The following is a 17,874-nucleotide window of genomic DNA, read 5'->3' as shown; positions in this document are numbered from 1 at the left end:
CTGTTCTATGATATCGCCATACCATATACTCTTAAGTGCATTATGAACCTCGCGGTTAAATGCTAACATTGGTTTGGCTTTATCAAAACATGTCAAAACATGCCTCAGCGGGTCGGCTCTCGCCTGGGTCAAATCCTTCTTAATGGACCGCTCCCAGGCTGTTAAACTGGGAAATTTTACGGCATCCAAACTCCCCACTACATGCGGTGTCCCTCAGGGGTCGTCATTGTCTCCCCTATTATTCAATCTATATTTGAAACCACTGTTGCAGTCCCTAAAGAATAGGAAAGTCACCATCTACAACTATGCAGATGATCTGCAACTGGTCTTCCCCCTAAACTCTGTGGATGCGGCGGAAGAATTTCAGTCCACGATGTTGCATATCAAGGACTGGATGGATGAGAATCACTTGAAGCTCAATCCCGGAAAGACTGAGCTGGTACTCCCTGGTAAGAGTATGATTAGCTGGGGCCCTCACTTTTGGCCACCCTCGATGGGATCCCCCCCTAAGCCTTCTCAATCGGTGAAGAGCCTTGGAGTCACCCTTAACGCCGATCTTTCCCTGAAAAATCAGGTAGGAACAGTGATCTCCTCCAGCCTCTTTCAACTTCGAAAGATCAGAAAAATTGCCCACCTTCTGACACACTCTGCCCTCATCCAAGTGGTGATCGCCTTGGTTCTCTCTCGCCTTGATTTCTCGAATTCATTATATCTGGGCCTCCCCCTCACTCTATCCAGACGACTACAGATCGTCCAAAATCAAGCTGCGAGGTTAATATTCAAAAGTAATCGAAGGACTTCGGCGAAACCCCTGCTAGCCTCTCTTCATTGGCTTCCTATTGAGTACCGGATCACATTTAAAGTGGGCTGCCTGGTTCATAAAGCACTCCACGGCAAAAGCCCCAGGTTCATTAATCATCTAATAAATAAATATGAACCAAATCGGAACCTTCGCTCTGCCCATCAGTCTCTCCTTAAGCTGCCACTGTACAAGAAAAAACGACTTGGAGGATGTCGATTCGCCTATCTTGCCCCAAAGACCTGGAACAGCTTCCCCCTGTCTCTCCGGTCCTGTACTAACCTGGTGAAATTCAGGGGTGATCTGAAGACCTGGTTATTCAAGAAAGCGCACGGTTAGACCACTTCCTTACCATCTGTCTCCCCTCAGCGCCATGAAACCTTCGGGTGACCGTGCGCTTAACAAATTCTGAATAACATAACATAACATAACGTAAGGTGTCATAAGCTTTGAAATACTACCCCCTCGCCAGTTCTGGCGACGGGGGTAGGATTCCACCCTTCTAGAGGGAGAAGACATGTTAGTTCTGACTATCCAGGTTAAAGTTAACCAGAGCCCCAGCGTCACAAAATGGATGCTGCTGCCACAGACACAAGTCTGACCTCCTGCTGCTGGGGGTCCTTCCAGCGAGGGAGGCCTGGCTAATAGGTTTCCTGGCATGTGAAGCAACGTCTATGGACAGTACAGTTCAAGTTAAAGGTGAGTACGGTAAATCCCGACTAGTTAGGACTAAAACGACTGTGGAACTGGACACTAGGACAGTTAAACTACCCTTGAGCACCGAAATGCTCTCGTTACCTCACCCACGGGCTGCGGGTGCATAGGTGTCAAAGTGTGTCGGGTTCTCGCGTTGAAGTCTATGGAGCCTGGAAGAAAAGATGCTGCAGGCGACCAGGAGGAAGATGTCCGGTGCGATCCAAGGGTGGATCGGTGAAGAAGTGGACCTGAAAGCAGAGGGGACAGTTTTCAAAGTCACTAGCCAGTGACCAGTGTGGAACCAGGAAGGAACCAGATGCTGTCGTCGCGATCAGGTGAAGAGTGGACGCTTGTTTCTGCAGCCACGTGGACCAGGAGGTGTCTTTGACGACCAGGATGGAGGCACGAGCTGTCCCACGCAGGCTCTCGCTGTCGGCGGTGTTGGATCCAGATTCGGCGTCAACAGGCCTTGGCAAAGGCAACCCACGCGGTGAGTGGAAACAGCGTCTGGAGTGGACCAGGAGGGTCCAGGGTGTTCCTCTTTTGGAAGGGAGCAAGGGCCAGTCTGGAGCAACCAGACCAGCAGTGAAGAGTTCAAAGTTCGTCGTCTAGGAGGCCACTAGCCAGCCGGCAACTGACCAGACAACGCGTCAAGCAGCAAACAAGCAGAAGGGCCCCACGCAGATCTCGTCGATGCTGGAGGGCTGGTCTTTGCTGCAGGAGCTGCTCGGGGTTGGGGCTTCTCAGTCCCCAAAGCACTTGGTCGAGTTTACCTCGGGAGTCATGCTGGAAGCGAAGTGCAGTTTCTTTCAAGATGGCTGGTCCCACGTGTCCCGTCGCACCCACGGATCTCAGCTGTGCTGCAGATGTAGGTTGAGGTCGGAGAGGTCTGGGAATCTGGGTCTCGTCGGGCTCTGAAGTCTGGATCCTCGAGGGAAGACGACAAAGTGAAGCCGCTGGACGCTTGATGGTGCCTGCTTGTGCAGGGTGGACACTCCTTGCCCACAAGGGAGATTCTTCAGTCTTCTGTGGAGCAGAACGTCGAAGTCCAGAGTTTCTTCTTGTAAGTTGTTCAGGATAATCTAATTTGGAATGGGACCAGCTCCTACCTTTATTCTCCTAAAGGGGGCTGCACTACTGACTAGGTCCCTCCCCTGGGTGGGACCAGGAAGGGGGGTGTCTACACCCCCTATCCTTTGTCCGGTTTCATGCCAGAGCTGGGGCAGGGATGCCCCAGCAACTGGTTTGAACCGGTGTATGCACAGGACACCTTGTGTGCCCCGGGCATGTCTCATTCCTTTCAGACCTGTCCTACCCAATACACAAAAGCCTGTCTGGGGTGGTGCTAGCACCTCCCACGGCAGGAAACCCTTTGTCCATGCCTCCCTCGCTGGAAGGACTCCCAGCAGCAGGAGGTCAGACTTGTGTCTGTGGTGGTGACATCCATTTTGTGATGCCAAGGCTCGAGTCAACTTTAACCGGGGTTCACAGTTACATACATGTCGTGTCCCTCTAGAAGGGTGGAATGCTACCCCCGTCGCCAGAATTGGCGAAGGGGTAGTATTCCAATTCGTATGACACCTTACTTGACATGTTTTGATAATGTTATACCAATTTAGCATTTAACCGCGAGGATTATAATGCACTTAAGAGTATATGGTATAGCGTTATCATGGAACAGCTATTAGTACTTGGTTCCGCAAGCTGCAAACTGGCTCAGCTCATGCCAGAGCACCATCTCACATAATTCCAAGCACTCTGCCTTCAGGATCGATAAGGCCTGCCATAAGAGTGACTGATAGGAATATATGTGTCCATTTTAAGGTTAGATATAGGTATACTATATCTACAGCAAAGGGTGATTACACCACCTTGCCCCAGCTGTCGTGCAGCCAGTTGCGTCTGTTTAGATGGCCAGCCAGGGATGGCATAATACATGCTTCAGCCCCTGGTAGGCCCTGGGTACACCAATGCCCTGGGTACAGGGACTGATAAGGTGGCCCAGTACCAATTGGTAAATGCACCTAAGGTACATGGATGTCAATTTAGAGAGAGAACAGCTAGGCTGTGGGTCTGATTAGCAGGCCCACAGCCAGGGAAAGTCGTAAACCAGTGAAGCAAAAAGCAAAAATCTGGGGTGACCATAGGATTGCAGACCCCACTCTCCTACTTACCCCCCCCCCCAACTTAGGGACATTAAACTAACCTTGACCAGGTGAGTCTTCCTGTTCTAAGTGGAAATACCTGGAGAGACCATCTGCATTGCCATGGTCAGTCCCTGGTCTGTGCTCCACTGTAAAGTCCATCCCCTGTAAGGAAATGGACCACCTAAGAAGTTTGGGGTTTTCACCCTTCATCTGATTTAGCCATAAGAGGGGCTTATGGTCGGTTTGAATCTTGAAGTGAGTTCCAAACAAGTAGGGCCTCAACTTCTTCAGGGCCCAAACCACAGCAAAGTCCTCCCTCTCTATAGCTGACCAACGTTTCTCTCTAGGGGTCAGCCTTCTGCTTATAAAAGCAATGGGCTGGTCATGACCATCAATATTCAGTTGAGATAGAACAGCTCCCACACCCAACTCAGATGCATCTGTTTGGACAATGAAGGTTTTGGAGTAGTCAGGACTCTTGAGAATAGGTGCAGTACACATGGCCTGCTTTAGGTCATCAAATCCCTTTTGACAGCTAACTGTCCACTGAACTTTCTGTGGCATTTTCTTGCTTGTCAGGTCATTAAGTGGTGTCACAATGGACCCATAATTTTTGACAAACTTCCTATAGTAACCAGACAGGCCCAAGAAAGCTCTGACCTGTGTCTGGGTGGTTGGAGGAGCCCAGTCCTTTATGGCCTGTATCTTGCTCTCCAATGGTTGAACCTGGTCTCCACCTACAAGGTGGCCCAGGTAAACAACCTGACTCTGCCCTATCTGGCACTTAGTAGCCTTGATAGTGAGGCCTGCCTTTTGCAGGGCCTCCAAAACTTTCCTCAGGTGGATCAGGTGATCCTCCCAGGTGGAGCTAAAGACAGCAATATCATCTAGATATGCTGCTCAGAAGTCATCCAACCCAGTGAAAACTTGGTTCACCAACCTTTGAAAAGTGGCATGTGCATTTTTCAAACCAAAGGGCATCACCACAAACTGGTAATGACCTCCCGGGGTCGAAAATGCTGTCTTGGCCTTGGCATCCTCAGCTAACCTGATCTGCCAATAACCAGCTGTTAGGTCTAATGTACTTAAGAAAGTTGCAGAAGCCAACTTGTCTATCAATTCATCTGCCCTAGGTATTGGATGGGCATCTGTCTTAGTGACAGCATTGAGACCCCTGTAGTCTACACAAAACCTCATCTCTCTCTTACCATCCTGGTTGTGAGGCGTTGGTACTAGAACTACAGAACTAGCCCAAGGGCTCTCTGAGGGTTCAATGACTCCCAATTTCAACATCTTTTGTACTTCCTTCTTTATGCAGTCCCTGACGTGGTCAGGTTGCCTGTAGATTTTACTCTTTATAGGCAGACTGTCACCAGTGTCCACCTCAAGGGTGCACCAGTTTGTCTGACTGGGGGTCAGAGAAAAAATGTGTCGAAAGGATTGAAGGACCTGCTTACAATCCTCTTGTTGATGCTCAGAGAGGCTGTCAGAAAAGACTACACCATCTACTGACCCATCATCAGGGTTCTGAGTGAGCAGGTCTGGGAGAGGGTCACTCTCTTCCTCCTGCCCCTCATCTGTGGCCATGAGCAAGCTCATGTCCTCCCTGTCCACAAATGCTTTGAGCCTGTTCACATGAAGTACTCTGTGAGGGCTCCTGGGAGTTCCAAGGTCCACCAGGTAGGTGACCTCTCCCTTTTGCTCAATGATGGTATGGGGTCCAGACCATTTGTCTTGGAGAGCTGCTGGGGCCACTGGCTCCAACACCCACACCTTCTGTCCTGCATGATAAACAGTTAGGACAGCCTTTTGGTCATGCCAAGCTTTTTAAAGTTCTTGGCTGGCCTCAAGGTTTTTGGATGCCTTCTCCATGTACTCTGCCATCCTGGAGCGGAGACCAAGTACATAGTCCACTATGTCAAGTTTAGGCCTTTTGAGAGGTAACTCCCATCCTTCCTTCACAAGACATAGGGGTCCTCTTACAGGATGCCCAAACAGAAGCTCAAAAGGGCTGTAACCAACCCCCTTCTGTGGGACCTCTCTGTAAGCAAACAGAAGGCAGGGTAAAAGGATGTCCCATCTTCGCCTAAGCTTGTCTGGTAACCCTTTTATCATTCCTTTGAGGGTCTTGTTGAATCTCTCCACAAGCCCATTGCACTGTGGGTGATAGGGTGTGGTAAATTTGTAATTTACACCACACTCCTTCCACATTGCAGCCAAGTATCCTGACATGAAGTTTGCACCTCTGTCAGAGACAACCTCCTTAGGAAACCCCACTCTAGTGAAAACTGCAAGTAGGGCCCTGGCCACAACAGGAACTGTAGTGGTCCTAAGGGGAATAGCTTCTGGGTACCTGGTGGCATGATCCACTATCACCAGTATACATCTGTGCCCAGATGCTGTTGGGGGGTCCATTGGTCCAACAATGTCTATCCCCACTCTCTCAAAGTGTACCCCCACCACAGGTAGTGGTATGAGGGGGGCCTTTGTTGTGCCACCTGATTTGCCACTGGCTTGGCAGGTGACACATGAGCGACAAAACTCTTTTGTGTCCTCAGACATATGAGGCCAGTGAAAGTGTGGGGCAAGCCTGTCCCAAGTCTTGTTCTGGCCTAAGTGACCTGCAAGGGGAATTTCATGGGCTAAGGTGAGAAGGAAACCTCTAAGAGACAAGGGGATGACCAGCCTCCTGGTAGCACCAGGCTTGGGGTCTCTTGCCTCAGAGTATAGGAGTCCTTCATCCCAATATACCTTATGGGCACCTGTAGCATTCCCTGCAGCCTCAGCAGCAGCCTGCTGTCTGAGGGGTTCAAGGGAGGAACAGTCTAACTGTGCCTGCCTCAAGTCTGCCCTGGAAGGTCCCCCTGTCCCAAGAAACTCAACCTGTTCAGGCTCAAGCTCCTCTAGGACAGTTCCTTCTGGGGTCTTGGGGTCAGCCTCCTGAGAGGACTGATCCTCAACCTGAGGCAGGGGGGAAGGCTCAGCCTTACCCCTACTGCTCTTCCTCTTGGGTAGTGTCTGGTCCATTCTTCCAGGATCCAGCACTTGTTCAGCTGGGCATTTCTTGGCCTGTGACCTGGTCACAGCAAGGACATGTGAGGAGAGACCTAGCATTTCTACATGAGTCCTGTACTCCACATCTGACCACAGTGAGGATTCCAAATCATTGCCCAAAAGACAATCTACTGGGAGGTCTGAACTAACTACAACCCTTTTGAGGCCAGTTACCCCTCCCCAGGAGAAATTAACAACTGCCATACTGTAATTGGTAGTGACATTGCTAGGATTGGTCACTAGGTAGTCTGAACCTAGCATGATCTGGTCAGGGTCCACAAATGTTGGTGTCACCATAGTGACACTGGCACATGTGTCCCTGTAGGCCTGAGACATCTTTCCATTTATCAAAGGCGTTTGTCTGTATTTGCCCAGAGTACTAGGACTTACAGTAGGGGTTATATCCATGTCTCCAATACAAACAAGAACTGCCTGAGTAGGTATTCTAACTAAGTCAGAACCCACCTCAGTTCCCAACTATAGCCTTGGGAGGTACACTACCACTACTAACTGTACTAGGGGGTGCAGGTGTCTTAGGGACAGTAGTGGTAGGAGTTTGGCCTTTCTTGGTGCACTCACTAAACCAGTGAGTCTTACTTTTACAGTATTGGCACCATGGTTTCTTAGGACCATCATTCTTCTTCTTTTGGGAAGTTTGGGACCCACCCTCCTTAGGTTGTTGGGGCCCTGTTGAAGACTTCTGGTCATTTTGCTTATTCTCATTATTACCCTTCTGGTCTGCTTTCTTCTGGCCACCACCCTGGTTCTGGTTCTGCTGCTTGACCCTTGTCCTGACCCATCTGTCTGCCTTCTTTCCCAATTCTTGGGGAGAGGTCAGATCTGAGTCAATCAAGTGCTGATGCAACAACTGGTTCTGACAATTATTGAAGATTTGCTCTCTCATAATTAGATTATACAATCCTGTGTAATCAGTAACTTTACTTCCCAGTAACCAGCCTTCCAAAGCCTTAGTGGCACAATCAACAAAGTCAGTCCAATCTTGAGCCTGAGTTTTCTGGGTGTCTCTGAACATTAACCTGTACTGTTCAGTTGTTAAGCCAAACCCATCAACCAGTGCAGTTTTCAAGACTTGGTAATCATTAGCATCCTCATCTCTAATAGTGAGGAGCTTATCTCTACCTTTACCTTCAAAGGAGAGCCACAATATAGCTGCCCACTGACTCTGGGGTACCTGCTGTACTTTGCATGCCCTCTCCAGAGCAGTTATCCACTTGTGGATATCATCTCCTGTCTTATAGGAGGGCACTATTTTACTCTTGTTTCTAGTATCAAACCCCCTTTCTCTATCTCTAGGGATATTGCTGCCACCAGTGGGGACTACCCCACTCAACTGTTTCTCTCTAGCAAAGGCAAGCTTCTCTTTGGCAAGGGCAAGTTCTTCCCTCTGGATCCTCAGATTAGCTTCCCTCATCTTTGCTTCATGCTCTCTCCTCTGGGGGGGAAGTCATTCTTCTCTGGGGGGAAGTCATTCTCCTCTGAGCAGATGCATGAGAGTGCACAGTTCTATTGGAGTCCCTAGAATGAGATCTATCTCTTCTAGCCCCAAAGTTAGGCTTGCTTAAGGATAGCGCTGGGGGTCCCCCAGTTCCTTCCCTATGCATGTCTAAGTTGGCCCTGGTAAGTCTGCTGACTACTACAGGACCTCTGTCTGCCTCATCCCCAGATGGTTCCTCCTCCTCCTCCTCCTCAGCTACATTCTCTGTCTCAGGGAGGTCTGGATCACCACGAGTACCTTCTAAGGGGGGCATGCTCCCATCTGGATTAGAGGGGCCTGGGTTAGAAGCCCTTCTAGCATCATATGTCTCTAAGAGACGTAACAGAAAAGGAGTGGTAGGGTTAGAACCCTGTTTCAATTTCCTGGAGGTACACAATTGTCTCATCTCCTGGAAACTGAGAGCTGCATATCTGGAAAGGACCTGTGGAGGGTCACTAAACACTAGGGGAGTCTCTGAAGACTCCCCATGGGTAGACATGCTTTCTAGTGAGGTGTAAGTGATGCACTTACCTACACTATGGGTTTTCCTACTGATCCCTTGCTAAGAGTTGTAGTCAGGGTGTGCTAGGCCCTTTCTACTACAACAGCTGGTTCAGTAGAACTCAGAGTATTTCTAAGCTTGTTATATGTACCTATAGTACCTTATGTGATCTTTCAACTGATAGTTCAAGATTATATTTGGTAAAAACAACAGCAAGCTCAAATCCCAACTGCTGCACACCAATGTGAGAAGTTGGCCTGATATATGATGCTCACTAGTTCTAGTGATCACCTTGTATCAGTCCAAACAACCCTTATGGTGATTGGTTGTAAGTCAACCTTATAGACCAGCTATCCTAATGGTAGCATGGACAAAGGAGTCTTAGGCTAAACTCTTTTGGCATGTGAAGCCAGCTGTTTTACCACAATATAACCCCTTGAATCCCAGATGAAAGGACAGCACACAGGTTGTTATGAAAATAAACAATACATTTATTAATAACAAACACCTCTGAACTCTTTATGAGGTCAGAGGGCTAAGCACATGACAATCTCTAAGGAAAAATACGATAAGTTGCACAAAATTACAATGGTGCCCTAGGGGCACGACAAACCATATACTAAGTAAGTGGAATTTGAAAGTCGATAGAAAGAATGGTGCTGTCCAGAGGCTGGAGGTTCGCTAGGACTACACTATCTTCACCTTAGATAAGTAATAGGAAGCCCACGGGACGTGTGTGCAGAGTGTGAACTCACACGCGAGATGCGTAACAACGTCTATGGACAGTACAGTTCAAGTTAAAGGTGAGTACGGACAATCCTGACTAGTTAGGACTAAAACAACTGTGGAACTGGACACTAGGACAGTTAAACTACCCTTGAGCACCGAAATGCTCTCGTTACCTCACCCACGGGCTGCGGATGCATAGGTGTCAAAGTGTGTCGGGTTCTCGCGTTGAAGTCTATGGAGCCTGGAAGAAAAGATGCTGCATGCGACCAGGTGGAAGATGTCCGGTGCGATCCAAGGGTGGATCGGTGAAGAAGAGGACCTGAAAGCAGAGGGGACAGTGTTCAAAGTCACTAACCAGGGACCGGTGTGGAACCAGGAAGGAACCAGATGCTGTCGTCGCAATCAGGTGAAGAGTGGACGCTTGTCTCTGCAGCCACGTGGACCAGGAGGTGTCTTCGACGACCAGGATGGAGGCACGAGCTGTCCCACGCAGGCTCTCGCCGTCGGCGGTGTTGGATCCGTATTCGGCGTCAACAGAGCTTGGCAAAGTCTACCCACGCGGTGAGTGGAAACGGCGTCTGGAGTGGACCAGGAGGGTCCAGGGTGTTCCTCTTTTGGAAGGGAGCAAGGGCCAGTCTGGAGCAACCAGACCAGCAGTGAAGAGTTCAAAGTTCGTCGTCTAGGAGGCCACTAGCCAGCCGGCAAGTGACCAGACAACGCGTCAAGCAGCAAACAAGCAGAAAGGTCCCACGCAGATCTCGTGGATGCTGGAGGGCTGGTCTTCGGTGCAGGAGCTGCTCGGGGTTGGGGCTTCTCAGTCCCCAATTCACTTGGTCGAGTTTACCTCGGGAGTCGTGCTGGAAGCGAAATGCAGTTTCTTTCAAGATGGCCGGTCCCACGTGTCTCGTCGCACCCATGGATCTCAGCTGTGCTGCAGATGTAGGTTGAGGTCGGAGAGGTCTGGGAATCCGGGTCTCGTCGGGCTTTGAAGTCTGGATCCTCGAGGGAAGACGACAAAGTGAAGCCGCTGGACGCTTGATGGTGCCTGCTTGTGCAGGGTGGACACTCCTTGCCCACAAGGGAGATTCTTCAGTCTTCTGTGGAGCAGAACATCGAAGTCCAGAGTTTCTTCTTGTAAGTTGTTCAGGATAATCTAATTTGGAATGGGACCAGCTCCTACCTTTATTCTCCTAAAGGGGGCTGCACTACTGACTAGGTCCCTCCCCTGGGTGGGACCAGGAAGGGGGGTGGCTACACCCCCTATCCTTTGCCGGTTTCGCGCCAGAGCTGGGGCAGGGATGCCCCAGCAATTGGTTTGAACCGGTGTTTGCACAGGACACCTTGTGTGCCCCGGGCATGTCTCATTCCTTTTAGGCCTGTCCTACCTAATACACAAAATCCTGTCTGGGGTGGTGCTAGCACCTTCCAAGGCAGGAAACCCTTTGTCCAAGCTTTCCTCGCTGGAAGGACTCCCAGCAGCAGGAGGTCAGACTTGTGTCTGTGGTGGTGGCATCCATTTTGTGATGCCAAGGCTCGAGTTAACTTTACCCGGGGTTCACAGTTACATACATGTCGTGTCCCTCTAGAAGGGTGGAATGCTACCCCCGGTTGCCAGAATTGGCGAGGGGGTAGTATTCCAATTCGTATGACACCTTACTCGACATGTTTTGATAATGTTATACCAAAGTTAGCATTTAACCGCGAGGTTGATAATGCACTTAAGAGTATATGGTATAGCGTTATCATGGAACAGCTATTAGGATTTGGTTCCGCAAGCAGCAAACGGGCTCAGCTCATGCCAGAGCACCATCTCACATAATTCCAAGCACTCTGCCTTCAGGATCGATAAGGCCTGCCATAGGAGTGACTGATAGGAATATTTGTGTCCATTTTAAGGTTAGATATAGGTATACTATATCTACAGCAAAGGGTGATTACACCACCTTGCCCCAGCTGTCGTGCAGCCAGTTGTGTCTGTTTAGATGGCCAGCCAGGGGTGGCATAATACATGCTTCAGCCCCTGGTAGGCCCTGGGTACACCTATGCCCTGGGTACAGGGACTGATAAGGTGGCCCAGTACCAATTGGTAAATGCACCTAAGGTACATGGATGTCAATTTAGAGAGAGAACAGCTAGGCTGTGGGTCTGATTAGCAGGCCCACAGCCAGGGAAAGTCGTAAAGCAGTGAAGCAAAAAGCAAAAATCTGGGGTGACCATAGGATTGCAGAGCCCACTCTCCTACAACAACCATCACCATTAGGGTTGTTTGGACTGGTGCAAGGTGCTCACTAGAATAGTGAACATCATATACCAGGCCAACTTCTCACAGTGGTAAATAACGAATCCTTAACTGAGAAATGCAATACCTTGAGTGCTCCCTACAGCCTGGATTCGGTAATTTACAGAACGGTATGTTAAGAATTCAGTATTTTACCGAATCCTTAAATTACCGATTCGATAAAATACCGAATCTTACAAAAATCCCACCTACATCTGAAAAGCCCAATACCGGTCGGTAACGGCCGAAATTCGGTAATTTTGGCCGTTACCGACCGAAATTCGGCGGCCTACCTCTGGCCCTTAATTAGGGAAACAATCGGGACACAGATTTCAGTTGGTATTTGCCTACTTTTTTTCGGGTTAAATTCGGAAAAGAAGTGCAGCTGTCAGCGAGTAATGCAAAGTTTCTGTTTTATGTGATACTCTTGGCTAGACGGGAGATTTGTAGAATATGGAAATCGGGAAGTCCATTACTGTTTACTGAGTGCCTTAGAAATATCATATATACTAATGAGCCTGATATGGCATGTGACCCTACTAGTGAGAGGAAAACCTGGGCTCCGTTGGTAAGGTGGAGAGAAAAAGCAACGTGTGTCCTATGTTTAAGCCAATCTTGCTGTCGGCTGCGGTCTCTCCTATGCGGCGGTATCAGTGGGTATCAGTGGGTTTAGGAGATGAAAGTGGACACAGCTGTATACTTGTGGGTCACTACTTTTGTTTGCCTCAAGGGTCACCGGTCATGCCCCCCTTGTAAGACCTAGCGAGATCAGAGTACACCCTAAGAAGAATGTTGGCAGAATTAGAAAAAAAAAACAGTGTCGTTATTCAGTTCAGAAATTAATGCAAAAGTTCCGGAGTATTGCAAGCTTGAAATGAATAGAGTCACAGAGAAAACAAACAAGAACAGTGCACTAACATTGTTTTTTTCCCTTTGCTTTTTTTTTCTTTCATTCCAGAGTTCCAAGTGATGACACCTGCAGGACGGATCTGGATGTGCAACCACTATTTCAGGCGACTTCCAGAGCACAAGGGATTGCTGCCATTCCTCAACGGTAGGTCTTCCTCTGAGATGCCAGGATCAGGGGAATTCTGATTAGCCGCTCGGAGATGTCTGCAAGTGCGCAGATATCGCCAGCCAGGCAGGATGCTAGATGAGGTAAGAAGGAGGGGTTCTGGTTCCAGGGAAATAGTGGAAAGTTTCTTCTTATATTTATCATTGGGTCTATTGTACTCGAGGGGCACGTAGTTATTTATACTTCAGTGGTTGCATATTAGAAGGTCACTTGTTTACTGTGACTCACGGTTTCCAGAAAATACTTGTTAGCAGGCACATGGACAATTGCTAACATGTGTAATAAGTGCTATCATGTGAAATCATTATAAGCAATTGCCATGGGAAATTCTAAACGTGCACCTGACACAAACAATAATTTCTCCAGTATTGGGGTGTCTTTCATAGATTCACATTCCTGAATCATTCCCCGTCGTCGGAGTGGGAGTCTCACTGTACATATAAAAGCAATAATATACCATAATTACATAGAAAAAACCTGGTAAAACCAACCAGGAAGTAGCCCAAGCTACAGGAGAAACAACCTCCACAACCATGACTATCCTAGTCATTTTTTATAGTCCAAACTGCAGCCGCTCAGGCGACAGCACCCACCAGAAGGTTCTCCCCAGAGGCTCAGGCTCTCAGATTTTCTACCGCACGTCGTGTGAAGGGAGTCTCTCTGAGCTCTGCTCAGTACTTCTCTATTTTCCTTCAGGAATCTACTTTTGAAGATGTAATCATCCAAGAAATCTTTCTTCAGGCCCTGTGACTCTTGTGGAAAGCTCAGACTTTTTAAGGAAGACCCGCACAAGAAGTGCATCTACTGCCTGTACCCTGACCACCAGGTGAAGGACTGTAAGATTTGTAGGACCTTCCCTCAGAAGAATCCTCAGGGACAGGGCGGGCCGCCTGCTTTTGTGGCTACAAAAGCTAAAGGATCAGGATCATCCTGTTTCAGAGGTAGGCAGTATTGCCTCTGGGTCTACCTCAGCCTCTAGAAAGAGGGCTGCAGAGAAGGTACTTTCTTCTCCTGGGGTTAAAGTTGCTAGGAAGCAGCCTACTCAGGGGTCTGGGAGGCCTTCCACATCTAAGGCTACTCCCCCTACTAAGGAAAAAGATGGGTCATCCACGCCCCTGAGAAGATCAACTCAAAAGTTACCTCAAACATCTTCTGAGAAGACTTTACCTCAGAAATCGACCCTGTCGTCGAAGGTGCCTCAGTCAACTTCTTCGTCGACCAGGATTCCAGTCAGCACTACTTCAACGTCTACGGTATTTTTTACCTCTCCTAAGCCTGACATGATTATGTCAACAGCGTCTTCACCGTCGACGATGGTCTATGTATCTGTCAGACCTATCTCGTCGACGACAGAGTCTTCATCTACCGTCGTCAGCGCCTCGTCGACGAGCAAGCTGAAGAAAATTCCGTCGACATTAGCTTCGTCAATGTCACCGTCGACGGTTGCCTTACCGTCGACAAAGAAAGCATAGTCGAAGGGCTCGTCGACGATTGCCTCCCCGTCGACGGAGAAACCACCGTTGACGAAGCCATCATAGTCGACGAGGACATCATCGTCGACGGAGCCATCTTTATCGACGAAAACAGCCTTTTTTTCGACGAGCCCTGTGATGGGGCCTCCGTCAACGCCGAAACTATCCTTATGTACCACCTTGCAGGTCTGGTCACCGTCTACGGTGTTTACATCCGCACCAAAGCCTTCATTGCTTCAAAGGCGAGGTTCAAGCTTGGAACCTTTATCTCCTCTACGCTTGTTGCCTCGAGTTCCAGACAAGTTACTGGATTCTGATGAAAGCAAAGAGGAATCAGTAATTGAGGAAAAGTCTGGGACAGCAACAAGTCCATCGGAATTAAATATTAAATATCACAAGGATAAACAGGAAGATCTGCATTCATCTGAGCACGTTGTCATGCTTCGAATCTCCTGCAACACTGTCCCTTTAAATTCACCGCTATTTAGGACACCAAGACTCATTGAGCGACGCTTTACGTTCTTGCGTCTAGCTCAGTCTGGTGCGGTTTCCTTCCTGATCCTGTTTGCCTGACTTCTGTTTTGTGGATTTCCTGTTCCGTCATCCCTGCGGGATTGTTACCGGCCCTCGCGCTCTAGTGCGGGTTCCGGTCTTCGTTTTTTCCCCCTCCCGTGGTGTGCTGTCAGCGGGCGTTTCCATCCTGACATCCGCTTTCTTGAATCAGCATAGTGCGGGTTTCTCCGTGAACAATCACCCCTTTCTGGAGTCCCGCCCGGCGGCCAGGTTCTTCCCCGCCATCCGGCTGGGCTCTGTCTCAGTACTTCCTTCTCCTCCTTATTGCTCCGCCCTGCAGCCGGGCCTGGTCTCCGCTGTCCGGCTGGTCCCCTTCTCCCGAGTCGCCCCGTCCGGCAGCCGGGCTTGATCTCTGCTGCCCGGCTGGGCATTGTGCTCTATCTCTTGAGTTGCTCCGCCCGGCAGCCGGGCATAGTCTCCGCTGTCCGGCTGGGTCTTCACTCAAGCCCCCCCTTAGTTAGTTAGTATCCTTCCCCTAATTCACTCCTGGTGCTTCTCCTCACTGCCTGCAGGGTTCCTCTCCACCTCCCTGTGGGGTTATTATTTCCCTTTGGGATATACTATCTTTGTTTACTTCAGAGGCCAGCTTCAACTGTGTTTTGGAGTTCTTGCGTGGACGCAAGTGGGGTACAGATTTCATCTTCCCGACATAGAATCACGGTAACAGCGCTTTTTGCGCTGCATACTATATTGATTAATGTTTATGAATATAATGGAAACCTGAAATATATGTTTCGTTTTGTAGATTTACATGCAACGGTCAGAGGTGTTGGCTACAGTTTTCTTTCATATCCATCAGACTATTGGATGTTTATCTCTTGCCTTCTACAACAGACAGAGTGGGAAATGTAACAAGTCAGATTCTGAAAACACTTACATGTAAAAGATTAGAAGAAGTTGTTTATTATTGTTTTATGTCATCTTTGTCACAGCTCAAGACGAATCCCTAATAATAGCCTACGTATCATTTCTGCGACATATCACAACACTTGGTATGTACTGTTCATGTGCATAAATACATCAAGGTGTATATGGGTATAGTGTTTCCTCTAGATAAGGTTGTTTAGTTACTTGTCATTGCAGCCCACCTGTTGTTACGTGCCCATCTGGAGTTGCCACGCATCCACTCTGAAGACCACCATCAAGCACTTTTTCCCCCAACCTTTCCTTGTTTTGTCTCCCTGTTTTCCCCTGGCGAGCCTCTAGATACTCTAGTGTTTGATAGAGTCGGAAGGCCGTAGGGGAAGGCTGTGGATTATTCTTCGGATTCCTGACGCTCCTGCGGAACCTGCTTGCAACCATTACACATGTGTCGTCGCCGGTGGCTAATGTTTCTTCAGCTCAAGTGCCCATAGCATTGCTTACAAGACTGCAGAGCATGCTGGATGATTATTACAGGCATTTTCCTCCATCGGAGGCAGCAAGCTCTGTACCTCCTACTCCAGTAGTTCAGACGCCTATTCCGGATTTCAGACCTCCAAAATCTCCTCCACCTACAACGTCCAATCAACCGGACGAACAGCATTCTTCTGATGAAGAAGAAAGGGAAGAAGGAGAGGTGGACGATAGATCCTTGATGTCGGAGTGGGATGATTTTCAGGTGCAAACTCCTTCTCCCCCACTACTGGCTACCGCTGATTCGCCTCCAGTGGATGTAGGTGGTTTTCACCTGTTAATGGAGCGGGCTACAAAACGCTTTCATATGGAAATGGAACATACAGAGCAGGAATGCTTTTTGTGCCAGCCAAGGAAGCAGTCAAAGTCTATTCCAATCGTAGATTTTATCTGGAAGGAAGGCATTAAAGTTATGTCTACTCCGGCTTCCATACCTCCGATCCAGCCAAGAATTGATCAGAAATATAAGGCTCCTGAAAAGTCCCCAGCTTGCCTTGTGGGGCACCCGAAGTTGGATTCAGTGATTGTTCAAGCTGCGCAGAAAAGAGCAAGTAACCCTTCTTCTCCAATCGCAGCCCCTCCAGATAGGGATGGCAGGCGTTTGGATGCTATTGGAAAGCAAGTTTCAACTATGGCAGCTACCACAGTCCGAGCCGCCAACTCATTGGCCATCGGGCAGATATGACCGGCAAATGTGGTCAGATACCGTTCCATATATTAATCTACTGCCAGAGCCTTCCAAGTCCGAAGCTCTAAAAGTTCTACAGGAAGGAGAAAGAATATCAGCAGAGATCATTGATTCTGCAGTTGACGTAGCCTCAACTGGCTTCAGGCAAATAGCAGGGGCTGCCGTCTTACGCAGGCAAGATTGGCTGAAGTCCACTTCGTTCCGCCAAGAGGTTCAGACCAAGGTATTGAACATGCCTTACAACGGAGAGCATCTGTTTGGTCCGAAAGTGGAAGAAGCACTGCAGACAATCAAAAAGGACACGGAGACGGCTAGATCCCTGGGCACCCTACAATTTCGTAAGCCGCCCTTTCGAGGTGCGAGAGGACGGGGATCGTTCTCTAACAGGGGAGGATATAGTCAACAGTCCTCTTACAGGCAGGGAAATCAACGCTACCAAGGCCAACGTTATCAGTCCTACGGTCAGCGCAACACTAATTATTACCAGAACAAGAGGAGACCTCTTATCGCGGAAAGGATAAACGGCAATGAGCCTTGTCACCTACCACCGCTTCTACCGCAATCTCACGAAAGAATTGGAGGACAAATATCAAAATTCTACTCAAAATGGTTATCGATAACATCGGACAGGTGGGTCCTGGACATTGTGGCCAAGGGCCATGCCCTCGAATTCGAAAAGTTTCCTCCAAACGTTCCCCCAAAAGTCCCACCTCCAGCTCATCTCAAGGAGCTGTTTGCCCAAATCAATTTGATGTTAAAAAAAGGAGCGATCGAAAAGGTTCCTCAGCATCTGAGAGGAATGGGATTCTATTCCAGATTCTTTCTAGTAAAGAAAAAGTCAGGGGAATGGCGTGCAATTCTAGATCTCCGTGCTTTAAACACATTTCTGAAAAAGCTGACATTCCGGATGCTGTTGCTACAGGAAATATTGCATCTTCTATCAGCGGGAGACTACATGGCAACCTTGGATC

At 48.8% G+C, this 17,874-nt stretch overlaps 1 protein-coding gene across 12 annotated transcripts in view; it reads left to right on the top strand.

Annotated features, from left to right (window-relative positions):
* LOC144781519 (uncharacterized) overlaps positions 1-17,874 on the top strand; it is a 2,047,367-nt gene that overhangs the window by 806,615 nt on the left and 1,222,878 nt on the right. For all 12 annotated transcript variants that reach the window (XR_013601003.1, XR_013601004.1, XM_078660419.1 and 9 more), the window contains one exon: positions 12,659-12,754. Coding sequence is in view for 10 of the 12 variants with exons in the window: in XM_078660419.1 (XP_078516545.1) it covers positions 12,659-12,754 (96 nt within the window). In the remaining 2 variants the exon portion in view is untranslated. The remainder of the gene's footprint in view (positions 1-12,658; positions 12,755-17,874) is intronic.

The sequence above is a fragment of the Lissotriton helveticus genome, chromosome 9 (genome assembly GCF_964261635.1).
Source record: "Lissotriton helveticus chromosome 9, aLisHel1.1, whole genome shotgun sequence".
In the NCBI taxonomy this organism is placed as follows: Eukaryota; Metazoa; Chordata; class Amphibia; order Caudata; family Salamandridae; genus Lissotriton; species Lissotriton helveticus.
This window is presented reverse-complemented; position numbering and strand designations above follow the sequence as displayed.